Raw genomic sequence first — 18052 nt, 5'->3', positions numbered from 1 at the left:
CATGTTCCTGCCTTCCAGCAACTTCTCTAGCTTACGTGGAAGGAAAGCAACCTGAGAATCTAGCCCACAGCATTGAGCAGGAACACAGAACAGCAGCCATGCCAGACAGTCTGAAAGGCTTTCCCGGATTCCAAGCATCTGGGATGCAACTGCTTTGAAATCAATCTAGGTCAATCATGGCTACTATAGATCAGAAGACAGAAAGGAGCAAGAAGTGCAGAGAACCGGTGAGACGCCTCTCTCTCCTGCACACGGAGGGCCCTTTGGGAATCTTTAACAAACTGGTCAAGAAGAGTCCAGCCTAATGTTTCTAAGGTGACAGAAAAACTCAATGATGTCCAAGCCATGTCACAAGAACTCTGAAGAAAGGTGATTGCAGGATGTTTTCTCAGAACAGAGCTTGCTCCACTCTAAGCATCTACAGACATGATGCAGATGTCCTCGCCCCAGCACCTGGTGAGATGAACACTAGTGTCACCCTGTTTCTCTTCTGAAGAAAAGGACTTAGAAAATAGAAGTAGCTAGTTCTTCCTCTAGGACACAAACCTAGAAGGGGGTGAAACTCGAATCAGATTTACTGCTCTGCCAGGCTTAAAACCCACGTTCTCGGCTGGTGAGATAGTACTTGCCTCCAATTCTGATGACCTAAGTTCAATCTCTGGACCCAATATGGAGGAAGAAGAGACCTGAGTCCTGTAAGTTGCCATGCTATGACATGAGCATCCCCCTTCAGGACACACACACACACACACACACACACACACACACACACACAACATATATACACAATCACATCTACATATATGTAGTACATACACACCCACTAACACACATATTTATACATACAAACACACACAGTATATACACATACTCACACATATACACAAACACAGCACATAAATGTAATTATTTTTTAAATGTTTTTAATGTGTATGGTCATTTTGTCTGCTTGTATGTGTGTGTACCATTTGTATGCCTAGTGGCCAAGGATGCCAGAAAAGGTACCTGATCCTCTAGGACTGGAGTTACAGACAATTTTGAGCCACCAAATGGATGCTGGGAATCTAACTCAGGTCCTCTGGGAGAGCAGTCAGTACTCTTAACCAATAAGCCATCTCTCCAGCACCAATAAATGTAATAAAAAAAATTAAAAATAGCTGAGCATGATGCCTATACTATTAGCCCTTGAGAGACAGAGGCAAGAAGACCCCTGTAAATTCACGGCTGCCCTCATCTCTATAGCAAGTTTCCAAACTATCTCTACAACAATAATAATAAACATAAAAAATAATAATAATTGTATGGAATTAAACCTTGAAAGACTTGTTTACTTTACACCATTTAAGTTAAACATGACAAAATGTGAAAAGTGATCCATGTGTGTAATTCCTGCTTTGTTTTGTGGGAACTTTTGCTGGGAATGTGGCTCTATTGTGCACAGAGGATGTTGGCTTTATGCTGTAACCACTAGGCAGGTTGAATTCAGAAACAATTAGCTCAGTCAGTGAGCCTTTGAATCTGATTAAGCCAGGAAGTGGTCACTCCCAGAGAAGGGGCAAATGAAGGGAGTTGGGCAGCTACTCCAGAGCGCAAACCCTCCCGGGGGGCCCCCCACCCCCCACCCACGCTTCTCTCTGAGAAAGGACAGTGTTAGAGTTTGTCATGTCTAAGTAACATCCAGAGTCCTCCCACTCCTCCCACTCGCCAGTCGGGGAAGCCGAGTGACTATTGTCTGCAGGAACTTGTCATCCCCCCCACCCCCTTCACCGTCATCACAGCTACAGTCTCTAAGACACGTCTGTTTACAGAGGCCTGGCCTGGCCTCGTGTTTTGGCAACAAATAGTTCAGAGCAAAGACTCAAGTCACAGAGGAAAATGAAGAGCCTCTACCTGGCTGCCGGTGGGACCCTGGTCACGCTGGGGAGCCTCAGCATCTTCTCTGGGATCCTTGCTTTCTTCCCTGTCTTTTCCGGCAAGCTCTGGTACACGGGATGGAGCGTTTGGATCGCCTGTCCCATCTGGAACGGGGCTTTGGTAGGACACGTTCCATTAAACATACTGACGTCAAGGAGGGTGAGAAGAAAGGGAAAATAAGAGTTTCTCAATAATTTAAAGAAGCCTATATCTTGCAGAAAATCATATTCCTGACTTTAGAGGAGGAATTTCCATTAATTGAATTTTAAGTAGATAGTTTTTCCTAGTCTTGTTTCGTGTGTATTTGTATGCCATATATACGGTAATGAAATGTTTGAGAACTTCTCGTGGGGCCCAGAGGCACAGTGGGCACAGATGTATAACCCCAGCTCCCGGAAGACTGAGGCAGCTGGAGGCCAGCCTGGGCTACACATGAGGCTTTGATTGTTATGTAGTTGTTCATCCCTCACAAGCTAGTGTTACCACACTGGACCTAGTTTTGACTAAGATTATACATATTTAAGGTAAGCTTAATGTAGGCCCGACACGTATTTTAAGAATAAACCAAGAGAAATGATATGAGTGTGAGTGTCTCTAGCCTGCCACTGCTGAGTGCCACTACGGAGCGGCTATGGAGTCAGAGATACAGGGCGCAGAGAAGTAGCCTGCATTCGAGTCCTCACTTCAATGCTCTCAGTATGTGGTCCAAAGCAGTAGTCTCGGCCAGCTAGTTGCTTCTTGTTTTGTTCGTGTGCTCTGGGGACGTTCGTGGGTAAAAAAAAAAAAAAAAAAAGAGAGAGCATGAGAGCCCCTGTCTAGTCCTGAGATGTTTGGTGAGGATGAAGACAGTTGACCAAAGACTGCAGATGAGAGCTCTGAACTCAGTTGCTAGCAAATGCAGAGCCTTGTCCAAACTCTGCTCTGAACCACTTGCTACTCAGCAAGCCATGCTGTTCCCCACTGTGTTGCCTCCCGGATCTCACTGCCAGCCAGTTTGCGCTTATGTCTGCCCCTTCAGATTCATGGCTGCCACTTCCGGAATGCCACGGTGTGTCTCACCATAGGGCCTTTGCTCTGGGGTCTCTTTGTCTAAAATCTTCCTGTGTTTGGCTGGCTCCCAAACCACATTAAAAAAAAAAAAAAAAAAAAGCAGGATCTCATGTACCTCCGGCTAGTCCAGATCTCTTTGTGAGCTCCTGATCTTTCCACTCCCAATTTCGCAGTGCTGGGATTACAAGCAAGGGGCATGCCCGGCTTCTGTTATGCAGAAGGTCCAGCCCTGGCTTCCTGCTGCGAGGCAAGCACTCAGCCAGCGGAGTACACACCCAACTCCCACCATCAATTCTCAATCAAATGTCACTTTTCCACCAATGGCTTCCCTCTTTACCCTACTTAAAATGCAACCCTCTGGGGGCCAGGAAGATGACTGCAGGTTACGATGCTTGTTGCCAAGCCTGAAGACCAGAGTTTGATACCTGAAACCCGCATCATGGACAGTGAGAATCAATTCCCAACAAAGGCCCTTTGATCTCCACATATATGCTATGGTACCCAGGTGCCCATTCTCCCAGCCTCACATAAATTAATAAATAAATTTTTAAGGCCTTTAAAAATGTGGCCTCTGCCCCCATCTGCTGTTTCCAATCCTACAGCCCCAACCCCATCTGCATTACCATATAACCTAACTATGTACTGTGCCTTACACACGGACAGGGGCTCTGTTTCTCTCTAACTATGCACTTTGCCTTACACATGGACAGGGGCTCTGTTTCTATCTTCTCCATTACTCTATCTCCACAGTTGGAACAAAGAGAGCCATCTGCTGGATTTTGAAAAAGTGGCATTTCATAGCTACTGTTGACCAGGTGGACAACTCCTGGGCCCTGCACTCTGGTGACACAGCATGTGTTGCAGAGTTCAACTCTGATGAGGTTTTGAGGACTAGAGGTGAGGCTGGGGTCTGCACAGGAGAAGTCCTCCTGAGAAGGAAAGCAGCACAGTGTTCACCCTTCCATGTCTAAATTTAGAACAATTTGTTTTCCTCTTGAGTTTCTTACCAAGCCACAATTTTGTCCTAGGAGGGTTGGCTTCCAAAGGCCTTAGTCCCCAGCACCCCTGCCAATCACTCTTTTAACTGTTGTTGAAGCATATCTTCCTCCAGCAAGAAGATGGCTGGTATCTATCTGTCTATCTATCTATCTTTCTTTTCTTTTCTTTGATACAGCATTTCTCTGTGTAGCTTTGGCTATCCTGGACTAACTTTGTAGACCAGACTGGCCTCGAACTAACAGAGATCCGCTTGCCTCTGCCTTGCCAAGTAGGATTACAGGTGTGCAACACCACGCCCAGCTGTATATTTCAATTTTACCACTATTTCCTTCACAAACGACTCTGCATTTCTTCTGAGACTCAGAAGAGGGATTTTCTTGCCTCTTATTTAAGACTTTCTCAGTCCAGCCGATGTGTTGGTCCACAGACTCTCCTAATTCTGTTCTGAAAGCCACTGGGCACACAATTCTCCTAGGTGGTTTGGACAAGGTTATTTAAAGGCATCAGCTGCTAGAAAGCGTGCAGCCAGCACGTCACTGTACCTTCAGGACTGAGCCCCATTAATCCAGGAACACATGCCTGCAGAGCCATCTCTGCTGAAGAGACTAGATCCGTGGGTTTGATGACAGGACTCACGTATACAGAGTCTAGGGTCGTGGCCAGAAACAAGCCACAGCCTAACCCCCAAAGCCCCCTTAATACAAGATTAGGACTCTACTTGAGCCCTGCATGCTGGACTTCTCAGCTGCTATGGAAAGGGCTTGGCTATGTGGCTTAGCAGTGGAGGGACTTGTAGCTACCAGATAGTATCAAAGAAAAGCCAATGTTTGGCAGCAGACACAATTATGAAACCAGATTTTATTCAGTGCTATTGCCGAGTGAAGAAAGGGAACCGCAGTACAGAACCAGATTCGACTCTAGATTTTACAGCAAAAGAGAGAATTTAGGTCAAGGAGCAGGGTGTGGAGCAGTGGATAGGAAATTACTAAGAGGAAACAGCAAGGAGAAATTATGGGGATTTTTGCTGAGGACAGACTAGGTGCTCAGACATTATCATCAGGGTGGTGCAGAGAGAGAGACACACACACACACACACACACACACACACACACACACACAGAGAGAGAGAGAGAGAGAGAGAGAGAGAGAGAGAGAGAGAGAGAGAGAGAGAGAGAGAGACCAGGTTCATGGCAAAGGATATGAGGCATCACTGGCAATGAGGCTCTTGGGAAAATCATGTTGCTTATCTATTACTATGCTTTATTTACTTAAACTCGTTTATTATGCGTATGTGCACATGTATGCCCCTGTGGCTGTGGAGGTGAGAGAACAGCAGGCAGTAGCCAATTCTCTTCCTTCTCCCTGTGGGATCAAGCTCAGCTCTCAGCTGGGGCCCAGCTGGGGCCCTCTACTAAGATTTTACAGGGCAGTGCAGAGTCTGGTCAAGCTGATCTTTGTCAATGGTTGGTTTTCCACTGAAATGCTCTAAGCCTTTTGATAGTCAGCCTGTCTAAGAACAAATTAGTCATCTCGTCATCCAAACCAATTGTTTCTTTCTAACTTCCCGTTCTTTGTGTTGGGAAATCAGTTTCAAACCAAGAATGACCCTTGACTCAGTTCTTTTCATTAATGTAGCCTCTTTTTAGACTGTACAAAACACTGGGAATGTATGCACAGCAGGGTCAATGCTGGGGACCTATGGCAGCAGGGCCAATGCTGGAGACCTATGGACAGCAGGGTCAATGCTGGAGACCTATGGACAGCAGGGTCAATGCTGGGGACCTATGGACAGCAGGGTCAATGCTGGGGACCTATGGACAGCAGGGTCAATGCTGGAGACCTATGGACAGCAGGGTCAATGCTGGAGACCTATGGACAGCAGGGTCAATGCTGGGGACCTATGGGCAACAGGGTCAATGCTGGGGACCTACGGACAGCAGGGTCAGTCTGGAGACTTATGGACAACATGATCAGTGCTGGGTTAAGGAGGGCCTCAGCAGTGCCTGTCGGTAGCTCCCATTACCAGCTTGGCAGGAGGGAGGATCTTCTAAAGACAGATAGATAGGTGTGCCCCTCTTTGACCATCAGGCTATTGAAACAACAGACCCCAAGGAATTGGAATTTCCCCTGGAACCTCATGCCTAGGGAAGGAAAAGGCTGAACTGGTGCCATCAGGGAAGGAACTTGTCTCCGTAAGATTTCACACAGTTCTGACAACTTTTCAGATCACCTTGATAGATGGGTGTGATGCGTCAGCCATGGGTGGGTGCACATCTTGACCCACACTGCTTAGTTATCAGTATCTCTTGTCCCCTCTATGAAGATAAACGTCATGTTGGGGCCTGGAGGTGGACTTGGGGGGTTCTTATTTGTTCCTCCTCCCAACATGGCCATGTTGAATAGATCACCTTTCTCTACTTCTCCCTACCATCATTTTTGTCTCAGCTATTGAGGATAGGTGTCCAAGGCCCAGGCTTTGGCACTAAAAACTTTGGTAATTCTAGAAACTGTGATGCTATCAGCTCTAGGCCTGAGCTGTGAAGCAACGCCCTGAACGAGTCCCACTTAAATCAGCTGTCATGGGGCATTTGATTTTCCCAACAAATCCTCCCTGTGCACCTTCCCTACTTCTTCCTTTTTTTTTTCCACCCTACTCAGATTTTATATCTAGGCAACCATGAAAGCCAAAGTGTAGAGAGTATACATTATCAGATTATAGACCTAATGTACAGGGTAGATAGCAGCACTTTTACTGAATAGAATGCAATTGAATAGAGAATAGTAGAGTTTATCACACAGGAAAGAGATAGCACTAAATCTATTACACATAAAATTAGACTGATGGGCCTTAGGATGTAGTTCAGCTGGTAGGGTGCTTAGCAACAATTAGCATACTTGAAGCCTGGGTTGAATTTCCAGAACCATGAAAACTGGGCTTGGTTACACATAATCTTGATTCCTGGAAGGTGGAAGCCGAAGGACGAAAAGTTCTAAGTCATCCAAGGCTGAGTTGGAGGCTAACCTGAGTCATGTGAATTGTAACTGCCCTAGAAGGACCAAAGATGCTCTGAACGAACACTGTACCCCTCTCTTTGACCATGAGACCACTGAAACAGTGGACTCCAAGGAACTGAAGTATCCCTGGAATCTCAGACAACTTTGCAGAGGAGTCTGGAGCTGGGACTTCAATGGCAGGAACACACCTTGACTAAGACTGCTCACCTATGCCCAGCTACCTCTGGCTCTCTGTTTAAACCTAAGCCTCCTCCTAAGACCCCAAAAATAAACTTGGCAGAGGGGGATGGACCTCTTAGTTCTTTTTCCCACTGTGAGAATGGGCAGCTGATGGGGCTTGTTAGGACTGCCAGGGTCCAGACTCTGGCCCTAATATCGCTGATAAAAAGACCCCGTCTCAAAAGAAGGAAGAGGAGGAGGAGGAGGAGGAGGAGGAGGAGGAGGAGGAGGAGGAGGAGGAGGAAAGGAAAGATCTGTAACAAAACTGAGATATAACAGTTCAGCATGCATGCAACATCTGTCTCAGATGTCTACACTCCAGTGTGAGTCAGGCTAGCTTCTTTTTCAAAAGACACCAGTGCTACTTGGCTGTCCCCAGATGAACCCAATGTGTACTGACCTAACTTTTGAGGGCCCCCGCACCCTGGTGTAACACAGCTTTCAACTCTGATGTTCTTTTCTCCACCAAGATCCCCTTCCCCACCACCACCCTGCTCTAGGACTGGGCTCCTCCCTGTCTGGGCCCCGAACACAAATATCACTTCCTCACCTCTGTGGATGCTAGGCTCCAGCTGAGCCTGCCCTCCATGGTCATGGTCATAGTCTCAGCAATCAAAGCCATCCTTCAGACTTGATCCAGCCGCTATTTGCCCTGGAGCCTTCATTCGGTTTCTTCCTGAACTTAATACCTAGGCTCTTCTTGTGTGCCAAACACTCACTCTTGCCTATTTTTACTTGGTTAATGTATTGTTTTGTTTTTAATGTGTGTGTATGAGACAGACAGACACACACACACACACACACACACACACACAGACAGGCACACAGACAGACACACAGAGAAAGATAGACACACACACACACACACACACACACACACACACACAGAGAGAGAGAGAGAGAGAGAGAGAGAGTATCTCAGAGGCCAGAAGAGGACATCAGAGCCCCTGGGGCGGGCCAGCGTTTCAGGTAGGTGTGTTCTGCCTGCCATGGTTGCTAGGAACTGAACTCAGGTCTTCTGCAAGAGCGTACACATCGTCAGTACACATTGTAACTGCTGAGCCGTCTCTCCTTAGCCTCTGCAATGAGGGCATTTGCATGTCTAAATTATTTTATCTAGATTGCAAATTCCGGTGAGAGTCGGAACCACGATCCCTGAGTTATTATCTGGTGCTCCTATTGCTCCTCCACAGCCTCTCAGCTGAGTTATTATCTGGTGCTCCTATTGCTCCTCCACAGTCTCTTAGCATCTTTGAGGGGCAGGAGGGTATCTCTATGTCAGTTTATTTAGCTTAAAGTTGAAGAAAGATTGGAGTTTCACTGGGAAATGTCCCTCATAGGCTCAGGGGTTTGAACACTTGCTCCCCAGCTGGTGGCACTATTTGAGAAGGCTGTGGACACTTTGGGACATGGATCCTGGCTGAGAAAGTCAGTCACTCAGGGCCAATCGTGAAGCCTTAGAGCGCAGCCCCATTTCCTGTCCTCCCTCTGCTTCCTGAGTACGGATGCAATGTGAGTGGCTGGCCTCTCCCTCCTGCCCCCATCGGCTTCTCACCCATGGTGGACAGCATCTCCCTGGAACTATAAGCCAAAACAAATCCTTTGCCCCTTAAGGAGCTTGTGGCAGGGGATTTTATAACAGAAATAGCAAGAGACTAATGCCAGGTCTCATGTAGCCTACGCTGGCCTCAGCCTCTCTGTGTAAGGGAAGACGACAGCGAACTTCTGATCTTCCTGCCTCTGTGTCCTGAGTGCTAGGACTACAGCTGTGTGCTGCCACACCCAGCTCATGAAAAGCTGAGAATCGCCATCAGGGCTTCTGTGTGTTAGGAGAGCGGGCTGACAACAGAACTACATCTTCAGCCCGATTATGTGGCTTCAGTGTGTTAGCACGTGTGACATGTCTACCACCATGGCCGCCATACATTGTTTGAATTAAGCGATACGTAGACAGACTATCACTTCATCTGCAGCATGCTTCCCTCACTCTTTGTTTGGAGCAGACCCACACAGGTGCCTGTCAATGACCAAGTTAGAGCCTCTCTTATATGTCGCGGTGAAAGTGTCCATTGCTACCGCTTCCTTCATTCCATCTGCTTCTGGGAACCCTGTGCTGTTCTTAGGCAGTTTATACGTCTAGTGGAAGGGCTCGTAGCCATCCTCCAGAAAGCAAGCCAACAGCAAGACAGAGGGAGGGGAGTGCTCCCGCTCCCACCACCAGGCTCCTCTCCCCCCTGCCCTTCCCACAACCACACAGCTTCGTCAGCCCTTCACTTCCCAGGCACCCCACTCGTTCCTCGCTTTCTTGTCCCTCTTGACTTCTTCTCTGCTCTCAAAGCTCTTCCTTTTTTTTATTTCTTTCCCACTCCTTACCTAAAAATAGAAGAGAGTGCACATCAGGGAAGATGGGTGCTCTCAGCTCTGGCACTCCCACCCCCACCCCCACATCAGCCAGGTAGGTGACTTTAACCGGTTTCCAAACGGCCACCCATGCCAGGCTTGTTCTCAGTGAAAGAGCTTTTTCACAGTTGTGTGTAAACAAGGCAGAATCCAAGCTGGCTTCTATGAGTAAAATAACAGGAAGCCGCAGTTCTGCAAAGCCCTGCCAACACACTGAAGGCAAGCTCGAAGCTCAGCATCCCATGTCAGCTATCTTCGCCCTCAGAGGGTCAGGCCCAGCCTCCTGCTTTCCTCCAGCTTGTGAGTTCCTGTGACTGATGAGAGGAAAAAGATGTGTCCATCTGGACGCTGAGCCTGCCCAGGCTCCGTATTTCTGCTCTTAGTAACCTCCCATTCGCTGTGCTGTTTGCACCGCCTCTGCCCCCTTCACATCCCTTGGAAAGGTTCCTCCTGAAGAATCAAGCCAGGAGCCGCTTTGGAGTACAGATGGTTCTGTTTTTATCCATGGTAGAACCACGCCAAGTCTGCAAGCTCCAGCTCAGCAGCAGGGGCCATACGTGAGCGGGTGTTCCCCTCTCCCAGTTTGTCTAGATCCAAGTTTCATAACAATAAATACACTAAACTTGGAGCTCCAAACAGCTCCCCGCTAGACCACATGGCTGAAGCTCTGCTCCCCCTAAGTTAGCCAGTTCTGTGCATGCAGTCATGTTTAGTCTTTTGCCAAAATTAAAAACTGTGCTGTCTTTAAACCTGTCTACGCTCCATACCTAATTTAAGGCTCATCTCTTCCTGACTTTCTCTCTGGACCTCAAAATTCATGCTTTGACTGGGACTAAGGATTTCTGTGGTTTGGGGATAAGCAACTTCTAGTCTCAATAACCACAAACGGCTCCTTCATCAGACCTCGTGATAAATCCAAGATGAGCTCAGAGATTCTTTTTCCATTATCTACTGCAACGATCCGGGTACACCATTTCCTCCTTCATGAACTATTTTCACTCTGCACTTCGGACTTTTTTCTCTGAAAGGGGACTATAGAGAAAATCCTTCATAAACGTGGATACCAGTACACACAGAACACTAAATGCCATGCCACACATCCATTCTAATGACTGTCTTTATGATTTATGAAACAGAGGTCATGTGTCTGAGACCCACCAGCAGCTCAAGGACCCACAATCGCCAAAATAAGCTTCCAAAAAAAAAAAAAAAAAAAAAAAAAATCAAGCCTCTGCTAGGAATGATTTCTGGGCTTGGGGATGGGTCTCCATCCCAGTTTGTCCCATTTGAGCTTTATGAATTTGTTGGAAATATGAAAACATGGCTCAGTGAGTAAAGATGCTTATAGCCAAGCCTGATGTCTGAATTCAATCCTCAAGCTCCACATGGCAGGAAAAAAAAAATCAATACCATCAATTTGTCTGACCTGTACATACACAGAGAGGGGGTGGCATGGGAGGGGGCAAATAAAAATAAGTAAATGTTAAAAATCCTTTAAATTACACATAAACACACACACACCACCACCACCACCACTACATTTCTTTTCTCTTGCTGTGATAAAAAATACCATAACCAAAAGCAACCTAAGAGTTTATTTGGGTTGATGGTTCTAGAGGGTGAGAGTCTATGATGGCAGGAAAGATGAGGAAGATGGCTAGATACGTTTCTACCTCCACATGGTAAGCAGAAAGTAGAGGAAGCAAGCAGGAACACCTCAAAACCCACCCCACCCCCATCCCCCACTTTAAGAGACTATATCCAGCAAGACTCCAAGTCCCATACAGAATCACCAACTTGGGACCACACGTTCAAGTACGTGAGTCTATGGGGGCGTTTCTCGCTCCGACCAGCACACAAAGCACAGGGCAAGGTCTGTGAAGCCAAGCTTTAACTATGATGACCCAACAGTAGCGGAGGTGCTGACTGTGACGGCAAAGGCAGCATAGAGAATGGAAAATGAGCTGGTGTTGACTCATGTCCTGATGATTCTAATGGCTTATTTTCCTCCCTGTCAACACAGTTCCTCTCACAGATGAAGAAGAGCTCAGAGCTGTAAACCCATCTTGTCCTTTGCCCGGCCTTCTAGCTTGTGATAAAGCTGTCAAGCTGTGAGACAGATTGAACTCTTCGCAGAGGTCCCTTCGATTGTGGATGTTATTTTTTTCCAATTTTCTTTTCACAGGCCATTACAGCTGGGGTGCTTGTACTGCTCGCTCACAAAGAGCGGACCCAGAGATACTTGGTAAATACAAAATGTCGCCAAGGATGATACAGTGGATTTGATAGTCGTGTGTGTGTGTGTGTGTGTGTGTGTGTGTGTGTGTGTGTGTGGTGTGTGTGTGTGTGTGTCTGTGTGTGTGGTGTGTGTGTGTGTGTGGTGTGTGTGTTGTGTGTGGTGTGGTGTGTGTGTGTGTGTGTGTGGTGTGTGTGGTGTGTTGGTGTGGTGTTGTGGTGTGTGTGTGTGGTGTGTGTGTGTGGTGTGTGTGTGTGTGTGTGTGTCTGTGTGTGTGTGGTGTGTGTGTGTGGTGTGTGTGTGTGTGGTGTCTGTGTGTGTGTGTGTGTGTGGTGTGTGTGTGTGGTGTGTGTGTGTCTGTTGTGTGTGTGTGTGGTTGTGTGTGTGTGTGTGTGTGTGTGGTGTGTGTGTGTGTGTGTGGTGTGTGGTGTGTGTGTGTGTGGTGTGTGGTGTGGTGTGTGTGTGTGTGTCTGTGTGTGTGGTGGTGTGTGTGGTGTGGTGTGTGGTGTGTGTGTGGTGTGTGTGTGTGGTGTGTGTGTGTGTGGTGTGTGTGTGTGGTGTGTGTGTGGTGTGTGTGTGTGTGGTGTGTGTGTGTGTGGTGTGTGTGTGTGGTGTGTGTGTGTGTGTGTGTGTGTGTGTGTGTGTGTGTGTGTGTGTGTGTGTGTGTTATGGATTGAACCCAAGTACATAGGCAAGCACTCTACCTGCCAAACTACACCTCCAGTCTCAATAACGCAGCTCGCATCTCAACTCTGAGGTCTCCTTCCCAGCTCTCTCTGACTGGCAAAGGATGATGGCTCCTCTGTGCTAGCTTGTTTTGAACAGCACAGAGCCAGCTCTTCCCCATGCCTCAGAAAGAGCACAGTATCTGATCTTAGGCCTCATTTCCATAGCAAAGGTTGTGGAAGGGGGTCAGCTGGGGCTACAGTGCAGACTGAGCTCTGGAGGAGTCTGAAAGCAACCTTTCTAAGAGGCTTTTGAGCGGTGCAGTACTGCCCAGACACAGATGGTCCCTGAGTAGTAAAGTCCCAGAGATGGGATTTGTTCCATTCCTTTTGTTTTTCCCAACACAAACTGGCTCTCTGTGTATCATAGGAAATAAATACATAAGACTTCATCTTAGCTCAAGTTGGCAGGCCTGATTTCCTCCTGTGGCACGGATTGGCGGCAAGGGAAAAGGGACCTGAAGAGACGGCTGAGGAGTAGGCAAGGCTTTTCAGGGGCATACAGGTCTTGGGCTTAAGTCTCAAATGGCAGCACTGGGCTGGGTGGATGGGTGGGTAGAGTAATCTACTATAGCACTTGGGAGGCAGAAGCAGGAAGGATCAAGAGTTCAAGGCCAACCTTGGCAACATGGAAAGTTTTGCCCGGACTACGGGAAGACCCTGTCTGCAAAGTAGATGAGGAGAGAAAGGAAGGTTTCTGTTCCTCTACTCTTCCTCGTAGAGGAAATTCATGGCTGCCACTCCTTCTCCAATAACGGTTTGTTTCTGCTTATTTTCAGTGGGAAGCTGTTTTCACCTTCGTACTTCTGAGCATGATGGGATGTCCACTTCACTTTGCAATAGCCTTGGAATCGGCCTTCCTCGGCCCATACTGCTTCTACTCCTTTTCAGGGGTTGCGGGAACCAATTACCTTGGTTACGCAGTTACCTTTCCTTTCCCGTACACGAAGTTCCCGTCAGTCTGTGTGGAACCGCTCCACTATGAAGAGTTTCACCTGGCACTTCAGGCCCTGGACCTGTGCCTGAGCTTCCTCCTGTTCTGCGCGTCCTTGGCAGTGTTCATCAAGCTCTCGGCAAGACTGTTGCAGAACGGAACCGTGAATGTGAGTTTCAACAAAGGGAGGTGGGGCTTGCTCAGTCCTGAGTGGTGGGCGGGGCTTGCTCAGTCCTGAGTGGTGGGCGGGGCTTGCTCAGTTCTGAGTGGTGGGCGGGGCTTGCTCAGTCCTGAATGGTAAAGGGGGACACAGCAGGGAGTCCTGAGCGCCCTCGCTCTAGCTCCTCCTCGTCCTAGAGAGGTAACAGGCACCCAGCATGTCAACATGTACTCCACAATTGATTTTGGATGAATAGCTGGACGTATGTTGAGGGAAAAAAACTGGTTTAGCTGTTGGCACCACTTGCCAATTTTTATCTCAACCTAGAATTTTAAAGCTGCGTCTAGGAATAAAACAATGGTACATACTCCCACATCTTTAGTATTTTTTTTTTTAATTTTTAAATTAAATGACAACTTCATACATGTATATATTGAATTCGATCATGTGTACCTCAATTATCTTCTCTTCCCCCGACCCCCTTTGCTTCCACTGAGCTCCTTTTCCATTACTAACTAGTTTCCCTTCTACTTGTGTGTGTGTGTGTGTGTGTGTGTGTGTGTGTGGTGTATGTGTGTGGATACGTGTTTGTTTTTGTGGGTGTGGTGTGGATGTGGGTGTGTGTGCACGTGTGTGTGGTATGAGGTGTGTGAGTGACTGTGTGGTTGTGTTTGGACAAGTGTATGTGCACGCATAAGCTCATTTGGACCGATAGGTTTCACTGAGGTGCCTTAGTCAATAGGTAAGTGCAAAGGCAAGCGCTATACAATCTACCTATACGGAATCTAAAAAGTCAAAGTAATAGAACAGAGAGCATAATTTAGTTATTGACAGAGGCTGGAGGGGTTCGTGAAATGGGGAAAATTTGGTCAAAAAATATAAAATTTCAGCTGTAAGCAAATAGTTTTGCAGGTATCATGCATATCATGAGACTGCAGATAACAGTACTGCGTCACATACATAAGATTTCATAAGAAATACACTACAGCGTCTCACTACACAGCCCAGACTGGCCTCACTCTGTGTCCTCATCTCTCAGCTTTCCAAATGCTGGGATTTCCAGTCTGCGGAAGTAAATCTTGTATATGTGTGCATGTGTGAATCGGGGGTGCACATGCCCATTTATGCCTGTGGAACCCAGAGAAGGCTGTCAAGTGTCCTCCTCTGTTGCTCTCCTCCTTACTCCTCTGAGGCAGAGGCTCTCACTGGAGAGCAACAAGCATCTCTACAAAGGGAAGTTCTCGCTGCAAACTCTGCTTCTGTGGCTCACATTCCTACCTGTCGGGGTTAAGAGAATCTCGGGAGAGTTAGTCAGCTTTATTTTTTCCTTCCAGTTCACCGCTATCTACCCCAGCCAGCAAAGCTGGAATACAGGAAGTTGGCACTCGTGGTGCCTTTTGTGGTCAGCCCTGTCCTCTTTGGCTCCTCCTTAAGTCTGCAGAGGAAATCCTGTACATTCCTAGGAACGGAGCTGATTTTTACAGGGAGGCCTGCCAAGCAGAGGCAGGCCAACCCACACTCCCTCCCACTCCGCACTCCCAGGGCATCTGGAAATTTAGGATTTGAAACTTCTCCCAGGTAGTGAACAACCCACGTTTTCTAGAGTTCTTTGTTAGGAGGAACCAATGGCCAAGAGACCCAATGAAGTGCTGGCCACCATAATCCCCACCAGGGGCAATCCTGGAGCATATGGCCGCCCCCACCCGCACCCCCACCTCCTGTACGATGCTCATAGCACCTACATTTACCCAGATAGAAGGCAGGGAAAAAGGCAAAACTGAATGCCAGTTGGATGAGTGAGCTGCAGAGACTATGCGGGGAGACTACCTGAAGTCCCTGGAGAAGTAGAAAATGAACAGAAAGCAAGAGTTATCTGTGGGTCTCAACCCCTACACAGGGGTCGCCTAAGACCATTGGAAAACACAGATATTTGCGTTACGATTCATAACAGTATCAAAGTTACAGTTATGAAGTAGTAATAAAATTGATTTTCTGGTTGGGGGTCACCACTGTATGAGGGGCAGTATTAAGGGGGTCACAGCTTTAGGAAGGTTGAGAGCCACTGGGCCAGAAGGTGAGTGCTCCAAGTGGACGTCGCTCCTTCCCTTCCCGTGCATCTCCTCAGCCTATAGCAACCACTCCAGCGGCAAAGTGCTTCTCAGAGCAGATGGTAGCAGCCGTCAGAAGCACGCGGGCAGCTTAGACCATTGTTTGTTGTTTGTTTTGAGGTAGTGTCTCCTGTAGCCCAGGCTAGCCTCAAACCCACTGCAGAGCTGAGGATGACCTTGGACTCCTGGTCCTCTGCCTTCACCTCCAAGGCGCTGGGATTGCAAACAGGCTCTAACGTGCCTGGCTTCTGGGTTCTTATTAAAACAAATTTCTGGACCCCACCTGAGCCTTGCCACCTCAAAATCCTGAGGACTTTGAGCATTTATGACACACATACTGGGAAATTCCAATGACTACAGAAGTCAATGAATTGACATTATGACTTGTTTCTTCCTTTCCTGCCCCCTCCACTCCGCCTTTTAAAGACCGGGTATATCACATAACCCAGGCTAGCCTTGAACTTGCCACATAACCAAGGCTCACCTTGAACTTGTGACCTTTCTGCCTCTACCTCTCAAGTGCTGGGATTACAAGTGTGAGCCACGGCACATGGGTCATGAGGGGCTGGGAATTGAAGCCATGGTGTCATGCATGCTAAGCAAGCACTCTACCAACTGAGCCATGTCCTGAGCCCCTTAAACCTTAGTTCTTTGTTCCCCACTTCTCTGACTGCGATGCCGCACTAATTTACCTAAGCACCGACATAAACTTACTCAATGTCTTCCCTTGAGTGTGTTTTTGGATGACTTGATATGGGTTAATTGACAATGGCAGCAGATCATGTTTCATTAGCAGCTATGGGGGCTGACACAATGTGACCAGGAGGCCTACTCTAACTCATATGGCCCTGCCCACTAGCCCACCTTTGCATAGCCCAACCAAGCCTGTCCCCACATAGAAACCTCGAAATACCAACACAATTTGCAGCAATGAAGTTAGTATATTACTTATCAAAATTTTAGAAAACATGGGCGTTTCTTAGAAGAAAACAGTAACTCTATGCAGGTACAGACTTCTCCACAGTGTTTCTACCTGCGATGAGCCCACCAGCAATTATAATGCTGGATTTCCCCCTTTATTACATTTACATATGGGGGTGGGGGGCAGTGCTTGTGCCAAGGTGTGTACATGGAGGTCAGAGGACACGTTTCAGGACACCATGTGGATTCTGGGAATGAAACTTGTCTTCAGGCTTGGCAGCAAGCACACTTACCTCCTGAGCCATCTCACCATCCCGTATTGCCAGATTCTCTACATAAGGAAAGTGACAGTAATTTCTTTGTTTTGGTTTTCTTTTTTTCCTAACGATACCCTAAGTTTTCATTTAAACCATGATACATATTTTAAAGCACGCCCCTGGATGGTACCTGCAAATAAAACATTGATAATGGTCTATTAAATAGCAATTTTAAGTGTCACTCTGAAAATGCAGCGGAACAGAACTGTCACCAAATGTGAGGGTCCGGAGGATTTGCTTTTTAAAAAGAGAAAACAATAGTCAAAACGCATTGTAAACATGTACACAGTTCCCGAAGAAATAATAAATATATTTGGAAGATAAAGGAAGGGGCTGGAGAGATGGCTCAGATGCTCAACCAGAGGTCCTGAGTTCAAATCTCAGTGACCACATGGTGGTCCACAACCATCTATAATGTGATCTGATGCCCTCTTCTGGTATTCATACAGGCAGTCCATATACATAAAATATATAAATAAGTACATCTTTTTTAAAAAAAGAAAGAAAGACAAAGGAAGGTAAAGGAAACAGTAAGGCTTGAAGCACAATAGAAGGGAATCAGGGTGGCATGGCGCCTGTGAAGTAGTCGTAGTAACCAGTGTGACATTCTTCTGAGGGTTTTTTTTCCCGGTAAATTCATGTTTTCAGAAATGAGCTGGGCACTCCCTAGGGCGTCTATCACCACCCCCAATTGTCTTCGGTAGATTGAGGTCATCTTGTTTCAGGTCATGCTGAGAAAGGGCAGGCCAACCCCCAACCAAGTCACACTGAGGAATGCTTGGAGGAAGGTGGAGCATTTGATAACTCAGAAGCACAAAGACTATAGGCTTTCTGACTTCAGGGGCCAGGTGGGATGGACTGCACACACAGCACGGAGCACCTGCCTCATACAGCCTAGGTAGGACACCAAAACCAGAAACACAAGCACCACAATTGTCGCCATTCTTGGCCCAGCAAGTAATGGAGTTGTGAGAAAATCAGAGTTAGGATTTGCTGTCACCCTGCAGCTATTCCCTGCGACTGCTCTGCCCTCCCCCACCAGATGGGATGGCTC

The 18052-nt window shown here is 47.4% G+C and overlaps 1 protein-coding gene across 1 annotated transcript; it reads left to right on the top strand.

The window, feature by feature from the left end:
• Positions 1–1854: 1854 nt before the first annotated feature.
• On the top strand, positions 1855–13730 carry Tmem212 (transmembrane protein 212). Its single transcript, XM_051157747.1, has 3 exons — positions 1855–2034; positions 11783–11842; positions 13338–13730. The coding sequence occupies exons 1-3, from the start codon at positions 1876–1878 to the stop codon at positions 13728–13730; spliced, it is 612 nt and encodes a 203-aa protein (XP_051013704.1). The 5' UTR covers positions 1855–1875.
• The last annotated feature ends 4322 nt before the right edge of the window (positions 13731–18052 follow it).

This window comes from Acomys russatus, chromosome 15 (genome assembly GCF_903995435.1).
Source record: "Acomys russatus chromosome 15, mAcoRus1.1, whole genome shotgun sequence".
NCBI lineage: Eukaryota > Metazoa > Chordata > Mammalia > Rodentia > Muridae > Acomys > Acomys russatus.
The sequence above is the reverse complement of the archived record's forward strand: the minus strand, read 5'-3'. Positions and strand labels throughout refer to the sequence as shown.